Source organism: Rhea americana, unplaced genomic scaffold (genome assembly GCF_003343005.1).
Source record: "Rhea americana isolate MKP2758 unplaced genomic scaffold, rheAme1 scaffold_26, whole genome shotgun sequence".
Taxonomy (NCBI): Eukaryota; Metazoa; Chordata; class Aves; order Rheiformes; family Rheidae; genus Rhea; species Rhea americana.
Genome location: NW_028186379.1, coordinates 7,209,846 through 7,230,300, shown reverse-complemented (window position 1 = coordinate 7,230,300; position 20,455 = coordinate 7,209,846). Strand labels below are relative to the sequence as shown.

Sequence of the window (20,455 nt, the reverse complement as noted above, 5' to 3'; positions counted from 1 at the left end):
ATTCTACATTGTGCTGAATTAGCAAAATTGCCAAAATGAAGACTCCCCAAAATGGGATATATTATTAGATCTTAATCAATAGGATTTATTGAYGAGCACTCGGCCGTTTGACGCAGATCTCTTCCATGCACGAGAGCACTGGAATACAGGAAATCACAGTTTTAGTGAATTACACAGAAAATTGCAAATACATATGAGATYATAGTTAATTTTTACATTACAATGGTCAAGCACCTTTTACAGCTTGTTGGTATTTCTGCTGGAATGCAACATCTTCATTTCTTCATACTGCAGGTAAGGCATGAACTTCTACCATAAAGAAATAAGTGAATTGCCCCCCCCCCTTTTTTTAACCATTTCCACACTTACGGGATCCTTACTCCATATTGAACATGACACAAGTTAAAAACTAATAGCCTTTCCAAATACCATGTATATGCACAGTTTACTGTATAACTTTTGTCTAACACAACTCTGTTATTCCCATGTCACTGCTATAAAAACTACATGTGCCAACTGATTAATTGGTAAATATTAGAGAGAGTTTAACTGCATTACAACAGCAGCTGAGAAGGAAAATGGTGCAAGGGATTTATACCTTYTTTCCCTGCACAGAACAAAACTGTTTCATAACAAATGCTTTTCCCACACATATACATACATACATATATACACACACACATATATATATTTGCTTGTGTGTGTCTGTGTAACAGCTGGGGGTGGGAGAGCGACCATCTATGAATTCCTGGAAGGATACAGTCACCTAGTGCAAGACTGTTCTACGAGCGGCTACAGACCCCAAGCAAGTTAGCACAGATACCTACGGCTTTGTGGTAAAATTGACGTATGTTCTTTTAGTTCCTGCACAGCTTCCTACAAGGAAGTGCCTAAAGTGAGGCACCAAGATAAAAGGTACAGACTTTTAGAGGTCTTCTGCAGTGAAAGCTATGACTGAAGGGAAGGGAAGGGACCTTTAAGGAAGGATCCAATTTTGGGTTCCCATGTCAAAAATCTGTGACCTKCAGTGATTTGTTCAGGCTTAAAAAGAGATGCTGTTTCACCTCATTTATAGCATTCTTCAGCCAGTCAGCGCATCCTAACTACTTAAATACCATGCTGGTGTGTGAGGGCATCTCAGGCAGTTAGGTTCACAATAGTCCAGAAAAAAGGAGATAGGGAAGCGTTCATTCGCCCAAGGTCTTGGGGGACATCTGTGCAGAAAAGGGAGCTCCCAAGCCCCAGTCTGACACCCAGAGGCCATTAGCAGCCCCCTCTCTTTGGGGGGGGGGGGGGCTAGCTAAGGTGTGCCTACAAAGGGCTACCTCCAAGGTCGCTGCAGGCACTGGCCAGTGAGCAGGAGAAAGGTGACTCTCACAGCACTGAAGCAAGGGCAGAGCAGTTTGCAGAGACCTCACATGTGATGCCCGAGTGTCAGGTCTGCTGCAGACAAACCGAACCAAAAAAGGAAACTGAAACTTTTCAGGAACTGCCAGCTGAAAAGCTGATGCAATCTGAAGAGGAAAAGTGGGGAGGAGTGTTGCAACAGATGGCTCATCAGGATAAAGCAGCTTCTCTGCTACCAACCTGAGACTGCCTGTAAATGACTGCTTAATTCTACAGTGTGAAAAAGGRTCCCACAAGCACTCCTTGTAAGTGGCCAGCTTTGCTTTTGGCAAGGTTCGCAGGCTACTTTATCCGTGTACAGCACGTGCACACAGATGCACATACCTCTACAAAGAGACAGACCTGAAGGACCACTCTTTTGAGCATAGGATACACAAGCATCCTATGTTGCTTGCTGGAGAGGGATTCTGCCACATCYTTAAAGAAACCCTGAGAGAGGTCTCCCTCACAGGTGCCACCATCTGCAGCAAGAAGGATTTGATGAGCTCTCAGGGGAGGACGGGGCATGGCTCATTTCCCTCTGGAAGCTGTTCAGATGCCAACAATAAAGCAGGTAGRACACTATTCTCACCCCCACCCAGGCTTAATTTTTCCTCTGTAGGGAGCAGCTCACTGCAAAGGGAGTTTCGTTTAGAAGTCAAGTTCTTTTACRTGAGTTCATCAAATCTAAGAAATCTAAAGAAATCAATATAGCACAATGTTCAGCTTGCTATGGGTATTGTGAACAGACCAACACATTATTTAACAGACTGAATCAATCCACCACAAAGTTCCAAGTGTCACATGCAGACAGACAAAATCAGAGCGTCAGTACCCCTTCCAGCCATCTGCCATTGGCATGGGGAAGCCCAGGCTTGAATGTGTCTGGTTTTTAGCTCAAAACTTAAACAACTAGGCTTTGCTTGTGAGAACTGAAACTACAGTCACTTCATTCCAGCCAGCTCTGATTAGTATCTTCTGCCCTGACCACATCAATTCTCCCTATTAACCTGCTAAATATGACCAAGCAGCATTATTTCTGCAAGCACTAAATTGATKTAAATGTTGTAGTTGTATCTACATATATATTTCAGAGGCTCCTGTGGTGAATAATCCCCTATTTGTATTATATAAAATATTTGGTAAAAGGGATAAGCTGATACTGCATTTCTTTAATAAACAGTAGTTCCCCCAAAAAGAGAAGAATCACCACGATATTGCTACCAAACTAAAAAGGTGCATTCTGTGCTAGTTTTCTCTTGTATTAGGAGAGCTAGTAAAGCTAGTTAGTGCTGCTTCAATCCTCCTGGCATCGGGGTAGGCAGAAACGCTGCTCCCGACAGCAGCACACACAGGACAGCTCCCATCACCTCCCAGACGAAGTGGAGAAGAGCTGTGGGATGGTGCTCAGTCCTGCTGCTCCACGTGAGACAGCAGTGAGACCAGTCAGACTCACAAGGGGCAGAGCTGATGTAGACCACAGCCAGCAAAGAGGTTTTGGCTCTATGCCCTTCCCATGGTGTAGTAGGGTGATGCTGTGTGGTTCAGCATCATCTCCTCTTCAGGGCCTACCAGAGTACAGAGCTTTGAAAATTCATCTAAGGTTTGAACTCCAGCATGCTGTTAAAGGAAGTACCAGATGCCATCCATAATCTTCCTGATTTAGGTCATTCTGTCATTTTCTAAGTCACCAAATGAAGCTAAGAAGTACTTTTTCCTGCAACCAGCAGCTGCTATCGCTCCCACACATCAGAGCATTCCTCCCTCAGATGTGAATGTTCCAATAAGGGACAAAAAAGCCAGGAACTGCCTGCCACGTGGTATCAAAGTATATTCGAGAAGTGCCACAGGGTCACTGCTAATTTCAATCCTGTTTAATGTTTCCACATGAAACATCTAATTAAAACTTTTCACTGGGTAGTTGAAACAAAATCAGTGCATGTGTACTTGAGTCCTCATTTTCACATGCTGTGAATTAGAATATGGAAGGTGCTGCACACAGCACTAGAAACACTATTTGAGAAAGGACAGGGGAATACCTGCTTTGATTTAGAGGAAAGCAGTCAGCAAAAATATCACTAATGGCCTAGCTTTTCGTTCCTTTGCTTTTTGAGCTGCCATATACAACCAAGGAAAATGAATGTAAGTGGTGTATTAACTGCTACCAAATCAGCATTCTCCACAGGCGTCTGCGTGTCAAGCACATCTTGCAAAAGGCCACCACCTTCCATGGCTACAGCACTACAGAAGCACTAGACCCCCAGGGCCAGACCCTGCTCTTACACAAGAATAACATCGGTAGGAGCTGAATTAAGCTTTAAAATGCAGGCAGGCAGAGTGAGTAACAGAAGAGCCATAGCACAGGGACAAGGTTTAGAGATTATTTAGAAATGCCTCATGATTAAAATAAATAAATCCTGAGATAGAGAAGTCTGCACAAAAAAACAAGGTCAAGGTGTCTTTTCTTGCCATGGAGGARACTTCAGCAATAGGGGCGAAGATGTATTAAGTTCTCTTTAGGGTTGCCCTTCCTCCAGAAAGCCCTTGAAGCAAACAGGCTGTGAGGCTAACCTGTATAAACAGGTTAAGCAGAGATGGCTGAACAAACGGTGGGAAAAGTGGAGTTTTCGTATCAGCCTGCCCCAGGCAGTCTCAAGAGCATGCCTGCAGCAGCAAACCTTGACCATGCTGGTGGCATTTATTCCAGTGAGATCCTGACTCAGGCTGTCAGATCTCCGCAGAAAGATTGTTTGGTTGGTAGTTGGGAAGGGCTGTGATGCCGGCACAGTAGCACCTGAAATCAACGGAAGCCTCACRTACTCCTGAGCATCCTGCCCACGGAAGCCCACTAACTTTAAAGAGCAGGGAGTACTCTAAATGGAAATTGTCTGATTAGAGAATGTACTCCACTCTAGTTTCTCCTGGAAGCAGGAGCAAAGCTTGACCTGTAGAAACATCATCGGTGCACAGCAAACACAATCACCTGCTTAATGACACTATCCACATATCTCCTGCATCACCAGCCCAAATCTCCACTACAATATGAATGAAGATTCTTCCTGRACATATTTGGGGAGTGGGAGGGGAAAGAAGGGGGACCAAAGGYCCTTCGGCCTTTTTGTCGGCCTCTGAGCCCTGGGCAGGCTATGAAATTGCAGACACCAGTGACGAAGCTGTGGTGGACAGCCATCAACTTCTGGCTTATCAAAAAGTTTTCCAGTTTATCTCGATCATTTCATTTCAGTCAGGTCCAYGCTGAGAGTCAAAGCCTGACATCCTCAACTGGTTTCAATTTCAACAGAAAAAATAGTAAAACAATGAGCGACCTCACCAAAAGGTATCTCACTGAAAGGTGAAGCACAAAATTACTTCTTTTGAATTTCAAAAACTGTTTCAAATTTCTGATTTAAGTTTGCATGCTTAATATCCAAAATATTATAAACCTTACTTTTTAATCATCCTGAAGGTAGTCAACAAATTTCCTTAACTTGACAGAGAATTCCAGGCTCTTTTGCTCTTCAGAGTTCCTTGGTCAAATGTAGGAATAACTGTGCAGGAGCAGATGGCAGGAAACAGCCATTGTAGTATCACCATAACTGGGAATTTACTTRTATATCAGAGAAATGGAGAAAAGAACATTCAGGAAGTCATAAAAGGTTTTGATTGTACAAGGAGGGGCACTGACTAGCAAATTTTAAAAAAGGAGAAYGTTAGAGCAGGTGCCTTAAATTCATAAATTGTTAATTTCTACTTCTCTACAAGAAAAAAAAGGGTATCTTTTTTTTATGTAAGCCTCTGGTCAGACTAGAAACGTAGACAGGTAAGTGGTTTGTGCAATTTGTTTCTACACAAACATGTAATAATGAGTCTTGGGAATAMAACAGAAAGGATAACAGGTAATATGGCCAGTAACTTCAAAGGTCTGAGCTAGAAAGAGATCTATGCAGACAGATAAAACTTCAAAACACTTGGATTTTCAGTAGCACATGAAATCCTGAAAGAAACACGGAAGGAAGGGTACAGAGATGACTTGCAAGTGAAAACCTTCAAAGAGTTTCTCTGCTTTTTCACACTGATATTGCCCATAAGGGGAAAATTTGGAATCGGGTTTTTGGTACCGGAGCTGGGAACTTCATTGTCCCACTGTCCTCAAAATTAGCTGTCCTGTCCTCTCCTTACTCCTGGATGCTCACCTTTTTTTTTTTTTTTTTTGCTATATAAGTAGTGCTTAGATCTAAATAACATCTGCTTGCAGGAAATTTTTTTTTTTTTTTTTGTGCTATATAAGTCTTCAGGAAGTCACTGGAGAAGCATCTGAACAACCAGAGGCTGAGATGTGACTCTGACTCTCTGGCCTTGCTGCAGTTTTGCTCATTTTTTTTCAAAAAAATGTGCTCTCTGGCCCCCTGCAGTTTGAAGTCCAACATAGCTTCAGCCCACTGGGATCCCCGAGCCACCTCTCAATGATCTCAAAGCACTTCAACAACATTCATTAACTACTGCAGGTTTTTATAGTACTCCTTCCAGGTCCGACAGGCTTAAGATCCCATTTTACATCAAAGTAAACAAAGAGGCAGAGAAGTGAAGAAGATCACATATTAAATAATGAATGGAGTCAAAAATAAACTTCAAGTGTTTGACTCCCAGCCTTCTGTCCCATTAAGTATTACATGCCRTTTTCACTCTTCTCACCCCACAACCTAAAGTACTGTCACATATGAGTCATCATTCTAAACCAAAGAAAGCTCAGCACGCAAAATATGTATGTGCAATTTCCTTCTATACAAAGTSTATCAATGTTACAGACTAAATCACAAAAAGGAGCAAATTAAGCTTTCTTTCCTTTCCTCTTTCCTTTTCTTTCCTCTTTCYTTTCCTTTCCCCCTTTCTTTTMTTTTCTGTTCTTTTTTTCTCTTTTCTTTTTTCTTTTCTTTTCAATACTCCAGGCAAAGCATCTGGAGGAAAGAAAGTAGTATGGGAATATATAACCTAACTCGAAGGAAGAGAGTGAACTGCCCAGTATCCTGTAATTGCACATGTTCCAATATTATGCTGACAAAGTATCATGTGAGCACAAACATTACTCATCTCAATTGTTTTATTTTTACCGAAAGAAGGACATTACCATCTAACTGCCATTTTGCACAGCTTACAATAGGGCTTTCTTCTCCAAAACTCTGATCACATTAACTTACTCAACAAAAGGAATACTAAGAACTCTTAAAATTACATAGTAAATAAAAATACATATTAAAAAAAAAATGTTTCAAGAGACTGAAACAGATTTCCCAGTAGCAAGATAACCCCAGTTCTACAACTGAGCAGGAAATATTTTCCTTATCTCTGGTAAACTTTTTCCATTTCAAAAAGATATCTGTTTTGCCCTGAAAAAATCCTAAGAACTGCAGAAGTCTTTTTCTTTTTCCTTTTTTTTTTTTTTTTTTTTTGAAAAGATAAAGATGTTGGCTTACCCAGAACAGGTGATCACCTGGAGGTACGTATTCATTCCAGCACATGAAAGATCAGACTTCAGGAATAGGACACTCTCTTGGAACATGATAGAACTAGATTCAAGTCCTTTTTCTTCCTGATTCACACCACAGACTTGAACTTCAGGCTGCCTCCAGAGTAAGCATGTTACAGATCTCTTAATTACTTACTGTTACTCAGTACAAGGCTGTCAGCTGACAGCCTCACTGATAGTCTTCAACGACAAGCCAAGAAAAAACTAAGTCAGCACTGCAAACTACTGTATCAGCCTGGGATAAGAAGGCAAATGGCAGACTCCTGCGCTTACATGCTAAACCTATTCCGTTTCACTGACTTCAGACACCTRCCCCATCCCACGGCTGTTCAAGCCATCAATACTTCCACAGCCACTCTCAGTGTGCCACAGTTATGCCCATTCGATCCATGGTCCTTCTGCAGCAGATGCCAGGCAGCCCCCAGTACAAGAGGAGGGAGCCAATCTGCACACAAGTTCTCCAGCAAGTCTACCCCAGGCAGCACGCTACGACCAAAGCAGCTATGACTTATTTAGAAAATAAAGCACAATCAGTCTCAAGCTCTGATTACATCAAGCTCTGATTTCAGTCACTGATTGCATTCAGACATCATTCCATGCCATTGCTTTAAAGAGTATTTTTCCATCAGAGCACTGATCACTGATCACCAATCCAGTAGTGCAGTATAATGCAAGGCCACAGCCTTATCAAACTAACRAAAACTCCAACTCTGGACATGTCCTGGCATTCATTCTTGTTTCTTTGCAGGTGTCCAGTTGGACAGATAGGTGCACCCTAAAATAACCCTCATGTGTCATGGCAGGAATTTCCTGGAGAAATTCTTCAGTCATGAGTAACCTSTACAACCCCAGGCGCCCTGTCGTTAATCTTCTTTTGTAAGCCTTTTAACAGCTTCAGCCCAACCAGTAAACCTACTTCAATGAGCAAATCATCTGTCTTCTTAATGAGACCACTGATTAGAAAAGTTAGTACTCTGTAAATTAACAAAACTGTTTTTAAATATCTGTTGTCCTTCTGAAAACACACCTGCACTCCTGAGATATAACTCTAACCTCAAATTAGCTAAATCACAGAATCAATACACCAAAGCAGCATGTACAGCGAGTAACCCTTATTTATACATGCATTATTCCATAAAAAGATTACAAGGTGGATGTAGGAAACATTTCTCTCCCTGCTTATGCACTGAAGTACTGAAACAGCCTAAGCCTAGAATAAAATTTATTTAGTTGAATAATGAATTCATATTCTTTAGTTGGTTTGAAAAAATGTGGGAGTCTTGAATTTCCTTTGAACATTAGTGTGAACTTGTAAAAAAACTTATTCAATTGGTCTGATTATGCAAACAGAAATATAACCTAAAGAATACTTTCCCCAGATTACTGAGGTAAAAAGATATTTGAGTACCCTTTCAATTTTGCTAAAATAAACATCTATAAACAGATAGAACTTTAAATCAGTGCAACGCYGAACCAGAAACAGTATCGAGTCTATTACAAAGATATTATTTGAGTCCGTGGTTGCTAAAAAGAGTTCCCCAAAATCACTGTTTAGTGCCAATATACCTCAAAWGTATCTCAAATGAGTTCTTCAGTAAAAAAGCTATGACAAATCGCTTCAAATGGCTGTATCTCACTTGCTATATTATAACCGATGCTAACAGTAAGCAAACCTCTTGAAAAAGCAGACTCGTTTTATAGCTGAACACTTCAATACGGATTCTTGATTTATTTCCTACCAAAGCAATTGTTTTAATATATTTGGTTATGAYGAAATGTAGTATGTAAATAACATAAAAATACAAATATCCAATTTTTCTAGGTTTATGAGTGCCATTTGCTAGTAAAAGTAAAAAAGAAACTGCTAGCTTACATAGTTATTTTTGTTCTGGCTCACATTTGGAACTAAAAGTATTTCTGTGCATTTTAGACAACTGGTTCATTTTATTTATCGAAGTGATTTTTACCTTGAAGGAATGAGACAGCACAGAGAAGAGACTGATCTCATTATTTAGAAACCTATTTATTACTATTTACTTTATGCTCATCTGCAAAACAGAAGTTTTAGGAAACCTAACACATATGATACAGGCAGCACCTTTATAAAGAACCTTAGTCTAACACATTAAAAAATGGCAATGGGAAAGAAATCACTATCATTTGGTTTCTGTTTTCCTCTACAAGCTTGTCAGTACTATTACAGTTAGAGCATTTTGCAAACATTATATTCACCAGAGAGGAATTTGGCATTCCGTGCTACAGAAAACAATCTCATATTCCAGTATACCAGTTTAACGTGGTCATAACAAGCTTGTAATACCAGAAAGAAACTAGTAGCTCACATAAAATGGAGCTTGAGCATAAAACTTAAAAAAAGTTTTCTGAAGAAATGCTATGATTTACCACAGTGCTAAATTYGTACAGAAAAGACAGCATATCAAAAACCTGAAATAAAAGGAATATTGACTTTCTGACTTGGGTGCTTAAACTATGAAATAAAATGTGTTCACGAACAAAATCATCGACTGCCCCMATTTTATACCCTCCAAAACAGATCCAGACCAAAGGAATCCCTTCTCTCTGTCACCACAGTTCCAAAATGAGTTTCCTCTAGYGACCTACCCACCTGTCATATATTTTCCCCTCTTCTAAACCATCTGCTTTTTCTGAGAAAGAAAGAATTATATTTCATCTCTCTCTGAACAGACCAGYGCCCCAAACCAATCCGTGCTTCACCTGCCCCCTGTGGGCTGTAGATCCCAGCCCCAGCATCACGCTCTGCAGAGCACATCTAGGTATTTGACCTGCCTGAGGACCTCTGGCATAGGGGCAGCCGAGGCTCTGCCATACCCACACAGCATTTACCCTTGCTATGTGAGTCAAGTTCTGTCCCCAGGTGCAGATTAAGTTGGTCATTAATTATCTGAATGACAGGAGTGCTCTGCAGTCCTACTGCCAGACTAGATCTCCATCTCAGAGCACTACAAATGCAAAAGGGAAAGGAGGGTCATTTCCCCAAGCAGCTTCACACCTCATTCGCTATAGAAGAAAAAATACAAAAAGTCCATCAGATGCCATACTCCCCTGTGAAGCCAAGAGCTCTTCCCTCTTCAGAGGAAGACACGGGGATCAGCAAAGCCCRATCATACTCCATTTGTGTTTGCTGCTAGCAATACGAAAAATGTGTAAGGTTGTACCAGTCTGGGAATAGCTGCCTTAGAAACAGAGTAGGTAGCAACAGAGGAGCCACAATTCAATTTTCCTGACATTTTAAGTGAGTGAAACATAATGTACTTATATTTGAAGTACGTGTGTTTAGAATTTTAACTCAGCATTCAAGCTCTTTCTTCTTCTTGAGTATTCCTGGAGGAGAACAAATTAGACTTCCACTTAGAGGAGCCAGTCCACCTTGACTGTGTCAGAAACTGCAGCTTTACCTCCTAGGTGGTGGCAAAGCCTACAGCACCCAGCAGCTACGCTGTCAGCGTCTCGCTGAAACGCACCACCCTGCCTGCACAACCACTAGGATTTCTGGTTAACGCTGCATTGACATGAAGGCCAGCCCAACTAGTAGGCTGCTGAAGCGCTGAAAGAAGAGCACGGCAGGATATTCATGCATTTCATTCACAGACCGTCAGCTTCCCTTTGAGGAAGGCAGATCATCCATGAAAGCGCAGTTTGAGTTCACCAGGAAGGAAAGCTGGTGAAAGACTCGGTGCAGGCTACCTGCTGAGAAACGAGGGGCCTGCGGAGAACACGCAGAGCTTTTCCATCTCCCTGTCTTCACAGAGTGCYCATTATCCTGTTCTAAGGAAGTAATGTACAAGCAACCTACGCTTTTTTAAAAAGACAAGATGGGCGCACTACACATCATTCTGTAAGGACACCATACCTGAGCACATTGTTCCTCTAACATTTCAAACAAGCACAGGAGACTGGGCAATAGACCCAGGTCAATGAAGTGCCGTCACTTCTGCAGCCCTAAAATTCAGTGGGAGGGCCTAGGAGCCCGTGTGCGAGCGGCACTCGCTGCATYTCTCCTCAGAGAAGAGAAGGCACCTGGAAGGGCCTACACTCAGTAACGCCTTTTCTGATGACCATTGCTCGTGAAATCACTAAGCTAGATGGGTTCTCAGCAAATACACCCATAYTAAGGACTGGAAGTCTCTCCTGCACCCAAGCCCGGGCTGCCTGGACCACAGGTCCTGTGGTGGCCACATCACCACCCACCCCTACAACCACCAGCGCAGCACAAATGGGGCAGCGGGTGCATATCAGCTTGTTATTGCTCCTGCTAAACAGAAGCCATTTATCTCCTAAAGTATGCCAGCAATTGCCAAGTACTGAACTTTTCAAAGGGGAAATAAAGCAAAGCTGAGCACTCCTTTCCATTTTTAGAACTGCTTTGTGTAGCTGCAGAACTACAGCTGACACCACATTACCCTCTGCAACRACCACAGCAAGCAGCTAAAACACCACTGAATTTTTGGAGTATCAGTCCCAATATTCCCCCCTTTCATACGCTCATAGAATCTGTAATCTTTCTTCAAAATCCTGAAACACAATTAGAAACCTTTCCTGGCTAAAATMTTCTTTATATAAGCTCCTAAACTTTTAATTGTGCTTTGCTGATACGGTTTAAAGATATATGGAAATTCTGCCAGATGTCCATGGCTGGTGGATCAGCCGAGGAACAATTCAATCTCAGGGATTTGAGCCCAGCTAATTACTCTCCTCCCTTGTGGGTACCTACTGATACAATTACATATTTAACTACACAAGACTAGACCTTATATGCTGCTGAACAGACCAGCGTGAAGCTCTGAAATAAGATTTCATCTTTCTCTTTTCCTTTGTACAGCCCTACTTCAGTAGGAATGAGCTCACAGAGGAGATGAAAAGTAATTCTTTTCTAAAGCACAGATATTATTCTATTGCCCAGTAAGTAGAAAATGGAGGAGAATTTATGTATATAACAAGATACAAGAGGACTACGTGGGATTTTTGTTGCTTCTTGCAGTTATTGTTCTGGGGAGCTTTAGATGAGTATGAAAACAGAATATAAATTTTTACCAGGAGAACAAAATTAGGGTATATTCTGCTATAAGCCTAGCAGTCATGTTTTCGTACATTTTCAATCCAGTTACTAACATTTGAATAAGTACTTCCAGAAGCAATAAACACAATGCTGCTTTCCTCAGTGTAAGTTTTGGTTGAAAATAGAATTTTTTTCAAGAAGCTGCTGAATTCCCTATCCAGACCAGTTTTTTATCCACACTGAAAAGCTTCAGTTAACACTTTCTTCCAAATATACTAGCAAAATATTTTTTTTTAAGACAACTGTTTTAAAAAATARGTACTGGAAGCGCTCACGTGCTTTATATATTATTTAAATACATCTTTAAAAAGACATACATTTCATTATAATTGGTAGAAACAACAATTTGGTAGAAAATATGCAGAAATCATCTGCTATTTCATATGTGCTATGCAATACAGTAATAACAGTAATTGACAGGTAATGTCAACATAATAATAATTTAAATGTTTTTAAAAATATTGAACTTTTCATATTTCAGTGAAATGTAAACGACAGAACAGCTACAGTTACAGCTCCATGACTAATGTGTGTCCTGGATTCTGACCATCAGCTTTGCTATTTCAGTTTTCTGACCTAAATCTCCCTCCCCTTCCAGAAACAAACAAAAAATAAAACCCCAAACAAGAAATGTCTTACTTGTTCTGTCTTCTCTGGTTGTTTTCTATCCGCCTGCAAAAACTGACAGTTTTCTCTCGCCAGCTTCTGGACTAGCTCAATCCGTCCAATGTCATCTCTTTCCTGAAGCTTGCACAAAACCCCTGCCTTAAGGGTGGGAGAAAGAGCAAACAGATACTTAAATCCACAATCCCAGGACATGACACCGTCACAAGTTTCAACCTTAAAAGAAACGCATCTGTTTTATCATATTTTCCGTAATTCTGTGCTGCTTGCCGACCACAAGTAAATCGTTGCYTCCCCTGAAACAACTCAAGAAGAGCTGAGGCACATCTGAATCTCCAAATGTATCTACTTTGGAAGAAAGAAGGCAGGGCTAACTAAATCAACTGCTACTGTGTGACTGACTGATATGCTTGTATTCTGTTTGTTCCTGTCAACCTATTTCCTGTTACATAAGAGAACAGGAGCAAGAGGTTAAAAACTCATGGGAAAGTTAGCCGGGAACAGCCCTGGAAAAAGAATGAAGTGCATCACAGTCACTCCTAAAAATAACATACTAGAACTCCCATTGCTCCGACGCCAACAATTTTTCACGTATGCAAGCTGTAAGAGTTAAAAGAAAGTTGCACCACATTTATGTAYTCTATAAATAAGAAATTAATATTATCCAATTCTGCTTTGGAAAGAAAATTAGATTTGCTTTAAAATGTTAGAACTATTTTTTTAAATATTTTTTAAAAAATTAGCAAACTACTAAGAACTAATGGTTTTAAAATATGTTAGAACTTTTTTTTTTTTGGCTAATATGTTGCTGTTGACAGTGTTTAGTTGTAGCATTCAGCACTGGGGCTTTATAAAAATGACATGTACATAAAGACACATTCACACTCGCACACAGACATATCGGATCCATCCCTCAGCACGTTAGCTAACAAGGGCAAAATTGCTCACTGCAAAGTMCGTGGCTAATATCACCGTCCACAATTTGATCACAGATACAGCCTCTGCATAACTAAGACCTCGCTTGACACCGGGTGGCCATTACTAGCCCAGGTGTTTCCTGATGGGAACAGTATCTGTTCTGGGAGGGCCAGGGATGGGCCGTGGCTCTCTTACTGCCACATGACTTGAAGGGCAATCTGCAAATAAACCTTCTTCCTCACTTCCTCCACCCTTTTCTTTTTCCTACTCATCCTGAGTTTTACTCAGTGAGTATTTACCCTAAAATCCATAAACCGTCTTGGGAGCCAGGACCAAAAGCCAAGGGTGTCCTGACTGTGAACCTGTYAAGTCTGGCAGGCTCCTGCCGCTGCTTCCATTCCCTTCAACTTTCAGCATCTCCTACCATGACAGCTGGAGGTTGGAGGGTGCCCATCCAGGCTATACTACAGTCTGCTGTTTTCTCTAAAGAAGTGGGAAATGTGGGTTTAAGGCTTCTTCAGCTGAGGACGATATCAGGTTAACTTTATGGGTAAGTGCCACTACTGAAACTAAAGAGTCATTCCAACAGAATTATTTGAAAAAAATTTTACATGCCTACATTCCTCCAATATGGACGAAAGCATCTCCTCCCAACTTTACATCAGTCACTTGTGCGCCTAAGAAGTGAAGAATTTCAGATGCAACCTGTGCTTTGCATTTCCTACACCTAGTTCCCAGCCTTCTGAGGCATCAACTTTTCCACATGCTGCATAGGGAAACTAAGCACTGATCTGAAGGTTAGAAATCCATGGTGAAATACAGAATGGCAGCACAAAATTTGAAGATCCTTATATTTTCTATAAGATTAGCACCTGATCTTCCATCTCTAGGACACGGTTTTATAAACCATAACACTGATACACCATTATCACCTGCAGATCAGTGGAAGACTGACCTTATTAAATGTAGAAAACTACAGTGGATTAATTGTCAAGAGCTTCTTTAAATCAACAGAGAGGAAGAGTTACTGACTAAGTGAAAAATATTTTGCTTTACAATAGACATTTAAAAATGGCCAAATAAGTTGTTTCCTAAAACTTTCATATTTCTCCAGTAATTACATAGGGAGTCTAGACAACTATTACAGACTTGGCTGAGGTCAGATGTTTGCACTATGCAATGTTTAGATTGCTTGGGGACATCAGCTAGAGTCAAGTCTGCCTATTCCATGGCTTAGCAGTGCTTCTTGCAGAGAGCGTGACATCTGTGCTTTGTGATCCCCACAGGCTTCTAGGCTAAGGACATTTGAACCGTTACGACATGTTAGGGCTTTCAGATCATAAGGATTTAGACCCCAAATCTTGAGAGGTTCTGATTACTTTGGAGACACTTTTCACACTTTCATGTTCCACAYAGACAACTCAGGTCATTACAAGATGCACTGAAGCTTGTCAGGTGGACATCTGACAGAAATTCACTATTCCATATGCTGAACAAATATTTTCCCTCTCCAGTGCATGAAGCAAGGCCCAATATTTAAAAACACTTTTTTTTAAGCTAAGAAATGAGGATTTCACTTCCTTTTCTGCTAATATCATTTGACTGACATCATTATTTTATTGCCAGCCTGATTTCTATTCTGTCACTATGCATGACTAGGATGATAATACACATATTCACAAGTAAAACAAATATACACAGACACGAACACCTATTTTCACATTAAATGCCCCAATAGGAAAGACTGAAAAATTGAAGTAAAGAGAGTTTATTTCAAGGGGTCATATTCCCTCGATTTCCAACCACCGAGGGGCATCTCACAACCTGAACTGGTTGAATTCCACACGATCCCAGCTGGATTCAGCCAATGGTGCAAGAAGCAACAGGGAGGAGGCAGCAACCGCCGCCGCCAGAGTGGGAATGGCTTGGAAAGACGGTCCCAGGATCCACAGGTAGGAATCTGCAGCTGAGGGAGAGTGGCAAAAGCAAGGGTTTCTGCTGCCCAACGTGTTGGGCGACAAGGATGAGACGGTATTGGCAGAGAGCCTACTCCGAAAAAAGTTGAAGGTGACTCCTCAGATACCCTCGTGTTAAGCTCCTATCCCAGTCAAAATCCCATTTTGGGAGAACAGTTGGCTTCAGTATACTCAAGTGAAAGAAACACTCTGGAGGAAGATGTCTTTCCAAACACACGACCTCACCATTTCGCTGTGTGTTCAGAGGGAACGTGTTACTGTCTTCTACACGGCTGAGCTCCCCAGGGAACAAACAGCTCTAGATACAATCCCTTTATCCCTGCCACCAAAACTATCTTTATTTAAATCTGCAACTGCATTAACGACTCACATTGTCCTGTTTCAAATAATCACCAAGAAGAAATCTAATTTGTTAATACATTCCCTCCCCCCAACTTTTTGCTAATTTAAAGAAATGCAGGGAACTTTAAACTATGTATTTTATTGGGCTTCCAGARGATAAAAGGTCAACTACAAATCTCCTGGGAAAGCTAGTGTATTATCAAGTTAAATGTACATGCTTTTTAAAACTTGGCTCTGAGAGTAAAAAATGCACTTAAAATATAAAAGACTAAACATGCTTTTTCATAATTAAAACAAAAATATGAATTCCCTCACATGTAATTCTKATTTCCTCAATTATGCTGGCTTTCCCATTATACATCTTTCTGCTAAGTAATGCAGAAATCATCCAGTTCAGCTAATTAATTAACTGCTGACAGTCTCTAAAAGCTGGCTGGGAGGATGTTGTTAGAGTTTCATATTACTGGTCATTTTCACTTGTCAATATAAATTTAACTCTAGCAATGCCTTTAAAGCCCTTAAGAAAAAGGGGAAAGACAAGCCTCCCTACTTGCAATTGCAAGTAGGTGCAATTTGCATTTATATGTTGCACATGCATATAGCACCCAGAATCCTGTATGTCCAAATGTTAATGCTTACTCTTGTAACTCATGAACGCAGACAGAGACACAACTACTAGCTTATCGAAGTTTAAAATTATAAAGATGCATATTTTAACTGGTTTTAATTTAATGAATGGCAAAAATGTAGAAGTTTTATAGTAAGACTTCACTGCCATTCACAGAACAAAATTACTATAATTAAAGGTGTTTAAGCAATATTCAAAACAGTATTAAAAGGTTTAATGGGAAGAAAAGTAAATTAATCCGTTTGTAAAATCAAAAACACTGACAACACATGTTCTGTTTCAGAATGTCCACYGCCAATATTCCCTCTAGAAAGGCCATAACACTGATAAATGAACATGCTAGAAGTAACACGGAAGTGAAATAAGAGATGTCTAGGCAGACAGGACAGCATCTCATTTACAGCATGCTCCCTTTTAAACAGTCCTGAACCGAATTTTTTCTACACTTCCACCTGTTTCGCCATGTAACGCCAATATAAGTTAATACTATGTCCAGCAAGGTAGCATTCAGAGCAGGCTCCAAACCTTYTTCACCTGCTAACAGGAGAGCTCTTTTTTTATGGCACCACTGCCTCCTTCTGTTTCTGTTGAAAACAATATAATTATTACAGGTTTCACCTTTGATCAACCAAAAGACTAAAAGCCGTATGTCACTGTCTAGAAAGATCATTTGCTTTGCTCCAGTCACATGCATGGTCTCACTAAAGCAAAAAAAAAAAAAATCATTCACACGCTTAAAGCGAACCGTGTTCAGTGTTTGTAGGAAGTCATTTTTTTACAGGACTGACAAAAAAATCTACAGCAACAGCCACTTTGATAATGCTACTGCCTTCCTCCCATTTGCGCACTTGAACACTTTTGTTAATTGGTTACTTAGTAATTGTTTAATTTTAAATATGTTTCAAATTCTTTCAAATTTTAGAAGCTGCTTTGCAGCCAAATAAAAGCTGAGTGAATCAATATCCTGATAATAAATTCTCACTTTTTCTACAATCTGCCCACGTAATCTTATTAGCTGACTGACTGCTTCTTAGCTTGAAGCACACATATTGTAGTCTTTATTTTTACATTTTTAATATATCTGTGAACAAACATTCTCAAAAAATAATAACAACTACAGCAATCAAGTGGAAGCAAGCAGATATAGAACACAAAGAGGAAAATAGAAAGCTGAAAAATTTTTGCAGTGATGTTAGGATTTCCCTTTGGGTCTTTTCTGTACTGTAATATACACTTGAGCTTAAGAGGATTGATCCTCTTCTCCACACTGATGTAAATCAGGAATTAAAACTGGGTAACAAAACTTTCACATTTTAAGACTCATTCTACACTGTTTTTTTTTAACTGATTTGTAACTGCTTGCAATTAAAAGAAAGAGAGCAGACTATTTCCAAACATCTTGCTCAAGCATTACCATGAAGGGAACGCTAGAAATACCCATTTACATCCACATGGGCCCCAATTCATCTGCCTGCACTGCCATGATCCAGGTCTGCTACCGAAGCTGCCTACGGCCCTCCTGGGGTCCCACGGTCAAGCCAGTCTACCTGTAGAAACGCACACGTGCTGCCGGTTTGGCTGCATGGATCTGTCTGCGCCCATTAGAATAGGCACATTCATAGACACGAATGCAAATCCTGTTTTTCTCGCATACTGCTTTTCAGCTGTCAAGTATCCTCATTGCATAGCATGCCTACTTACRGTGATTAAAATTAAATCAAAATGTCACATGCCCTTGCCTCCTAAAACATAGCTCATTTTATTTTCACATCTGGTGTATGCTATGTGTGCTATCTAGAAAGAGCAGAAGCAGTTTAAGAATGCTGTCCAATTTCAACATCGAGGGATTAATTCTCAGAGTGATCATCAATCTTATTATGACTAGCCGCAGAAGACGAGATCCAGCAGACTTTCTGCTCCCTACAAGCTCCCTGCTCAGGACATTGAGGAAAACCCATTTCCCAATGCTAAAGAGCTATTGAAAGCAGAACAGAACCTTCAACTTGCAGATCTGAAAAAGTCTCTGATATGCTATTAATCTTACACATTTACCTGAGCATCAGACGTATCCTTGAGCTCTTCCAGCCCTCTTATTTCTTGACTGCTGTTTTCTTCATTTTGATGAATTGCTAAAACAAGAAAGTGAGAATGTATTGGAAGTAGGCAGCTTCAAATCACAAGGAGCAGCAAAGCAGGATGGCCCAGTTTAGATCAAACAAGATCACTGTTTAGGAAATATGGTTCCAGTTTTAGCTTTTGCATTAACTCATTAAGGGTTTTCAGACAAGCTCCTGTATATCTCATTTTCCCAGGCAGTAAAATGTTCTTTCACAGCACTAAATAGTTATATTCCTACTACTAATCTATTCTTGATAAAATTGTGGAATTTAAGGAAATTCTGATCTTTTCCATTATAACAAGATCTGATCACTCATAAAGAAGAAAAAAAGCAGAAACATCTTTATTTTCATCATATGATTGAAGGTCAATCTGGACTGAGCAAAATAAGCAGATTTATCCCACACCTCAGCCTTGGAAAACTGTGTTTAAGCAAAGCAATCTCAGTCTTAACAAAGCGCATCACTTTCCACAGAAGTCCTCTACAGAAATAAATGATAGCAGAAGATGATCTGTCGAAGGTTATTCACTACTGGCACAATAAGAGAGACCACTCACGTAGCTCAGTCAGYGTTACTTAACACCAATTTTGCCAGACTTTAAGGCGAAAAAAAATATTGGATCAAACATGAACTCTGGAAAGGTCTAAACCAGCATTATGAAATTACCTAACTAAGGAAAACAGGYCTCTTCTGGAGGAACACAACAGACTTCTGCATTCAGAAGAGCCACCCACAGAGCACAGGAGCTCCCCTTCCATTCGACRCGGCTGCCCACTGCGTGTTAGCGGGGGCAGGAAGCCCTCAGGCCTCCTGAACCATGACACAGGAGAGCCTCTGCACACCAGACCTGACGAAACACCTGCGAAATGACTTTCCTTACAACGACTATACTAAAATCTCATCGGTCTTGTCCGCGCATTAAATGATCCGCAGTGCAGCGCAGTGCAGCTTGCCCCCCATTTCCTGACCGCCACAAGGCTCAGGGCTTGGGGTGAGAGGATTCAGCTCTTGTGCCTTCTCCTGTTCACCTCCTCTYTCCTTCACCCTGGCTATCTCAGCGGGTCCTCAATCCACATGGGAACTGTGCTTCAAGACAAGTATCACCCACTTCGCCTTAAAACTGTAAGCTGAGGCAGCCCAGGGTTTGATTGCTGCACAGGTCAGGTGTCCACATAGCAGGAGAAGGGCTGACAGGTAGCAAGACTAACTTCATCAGCCGTTCTCATCGACACCCTTCTCCACCCTCCGCCTGACGCTTTACTTGTTCAACCAGGTTACATGGCCGAGCTCCTACATATTGCTTGGGCCATGAGATCCGGTTTTGGGTGTCTGCACCCACGTGTGCTCTTAGGCTGCTGCAGACATGACATAAAGTTAGCCTGAACTTCAGGCAGCATCCAGCAAACTTGTAAGAAATGTAACTTTAAACTGTGCCTGACCTCTRAAGTAAAGCATGGAGATTTATTTGCTTTTTACTGCAGTGTTTCTGCTGATATTGCTATGCCCTATATAGTATAATTCTTCCTGCCTCACCTTTGAAGGATACAGTTATGCTATGGAAAAAAAAAATAGTACAGATGCAATTATAAAAGAAAAAAAAAAGTCAATTTGCCAATGCAGTTTACTCCATTCAGGAAACTTTCTAAATCCTTTATCAAAAGAGAACAGAGGTCTGGTATAAATCTTCACTAGTGGGTTTGCTGGCCTCACTTTACCGGCCAGCCTCTGAAGTTCAAGGTGAAACTGAAAACACAGGGTCAATCTACAGTTACAAGAGCAAGCACATATGTTTAAATCAAAGCAACATTTAAAGCTATAGGGAAGTAAAATGCRATTGTG

The 20,455-nt window shown here is 40.7% G+C and overlaps 1 protein-coding gene across 1 annotated transcript in view; it reads right to left on the bottom strand.

The window, feature by feature from the left end:
• The window catches only part of RAPGEF5 (Rap guanine nucleotide exchange factor 5), a 167,334-nt gene that overhangs the window by 82,342 nt on the left and 64,537 nt on the right, over window positions 1-20,455 (bottom strand). The window contains exons 8-10 of the mRNA XM_085307610.1: window positions 18,549-18,625; window positions 12,648-12,773; window positions 6,512-6,518 (exon numbers count right to left, since the gene is read on the bottom strand). Of these exons, the coding sequence (XP_085163736.1) occupies window positions 6,512-6,518; window positions 12,648-12,773; window positions 18,549-18,625 (210 nt within the window). The remainder of the gene's footprint in view (window positions 1-6,511; window positions 6,519-12,647; window positions 12,774-18,548; window positions 18,626-20,455) is intronic.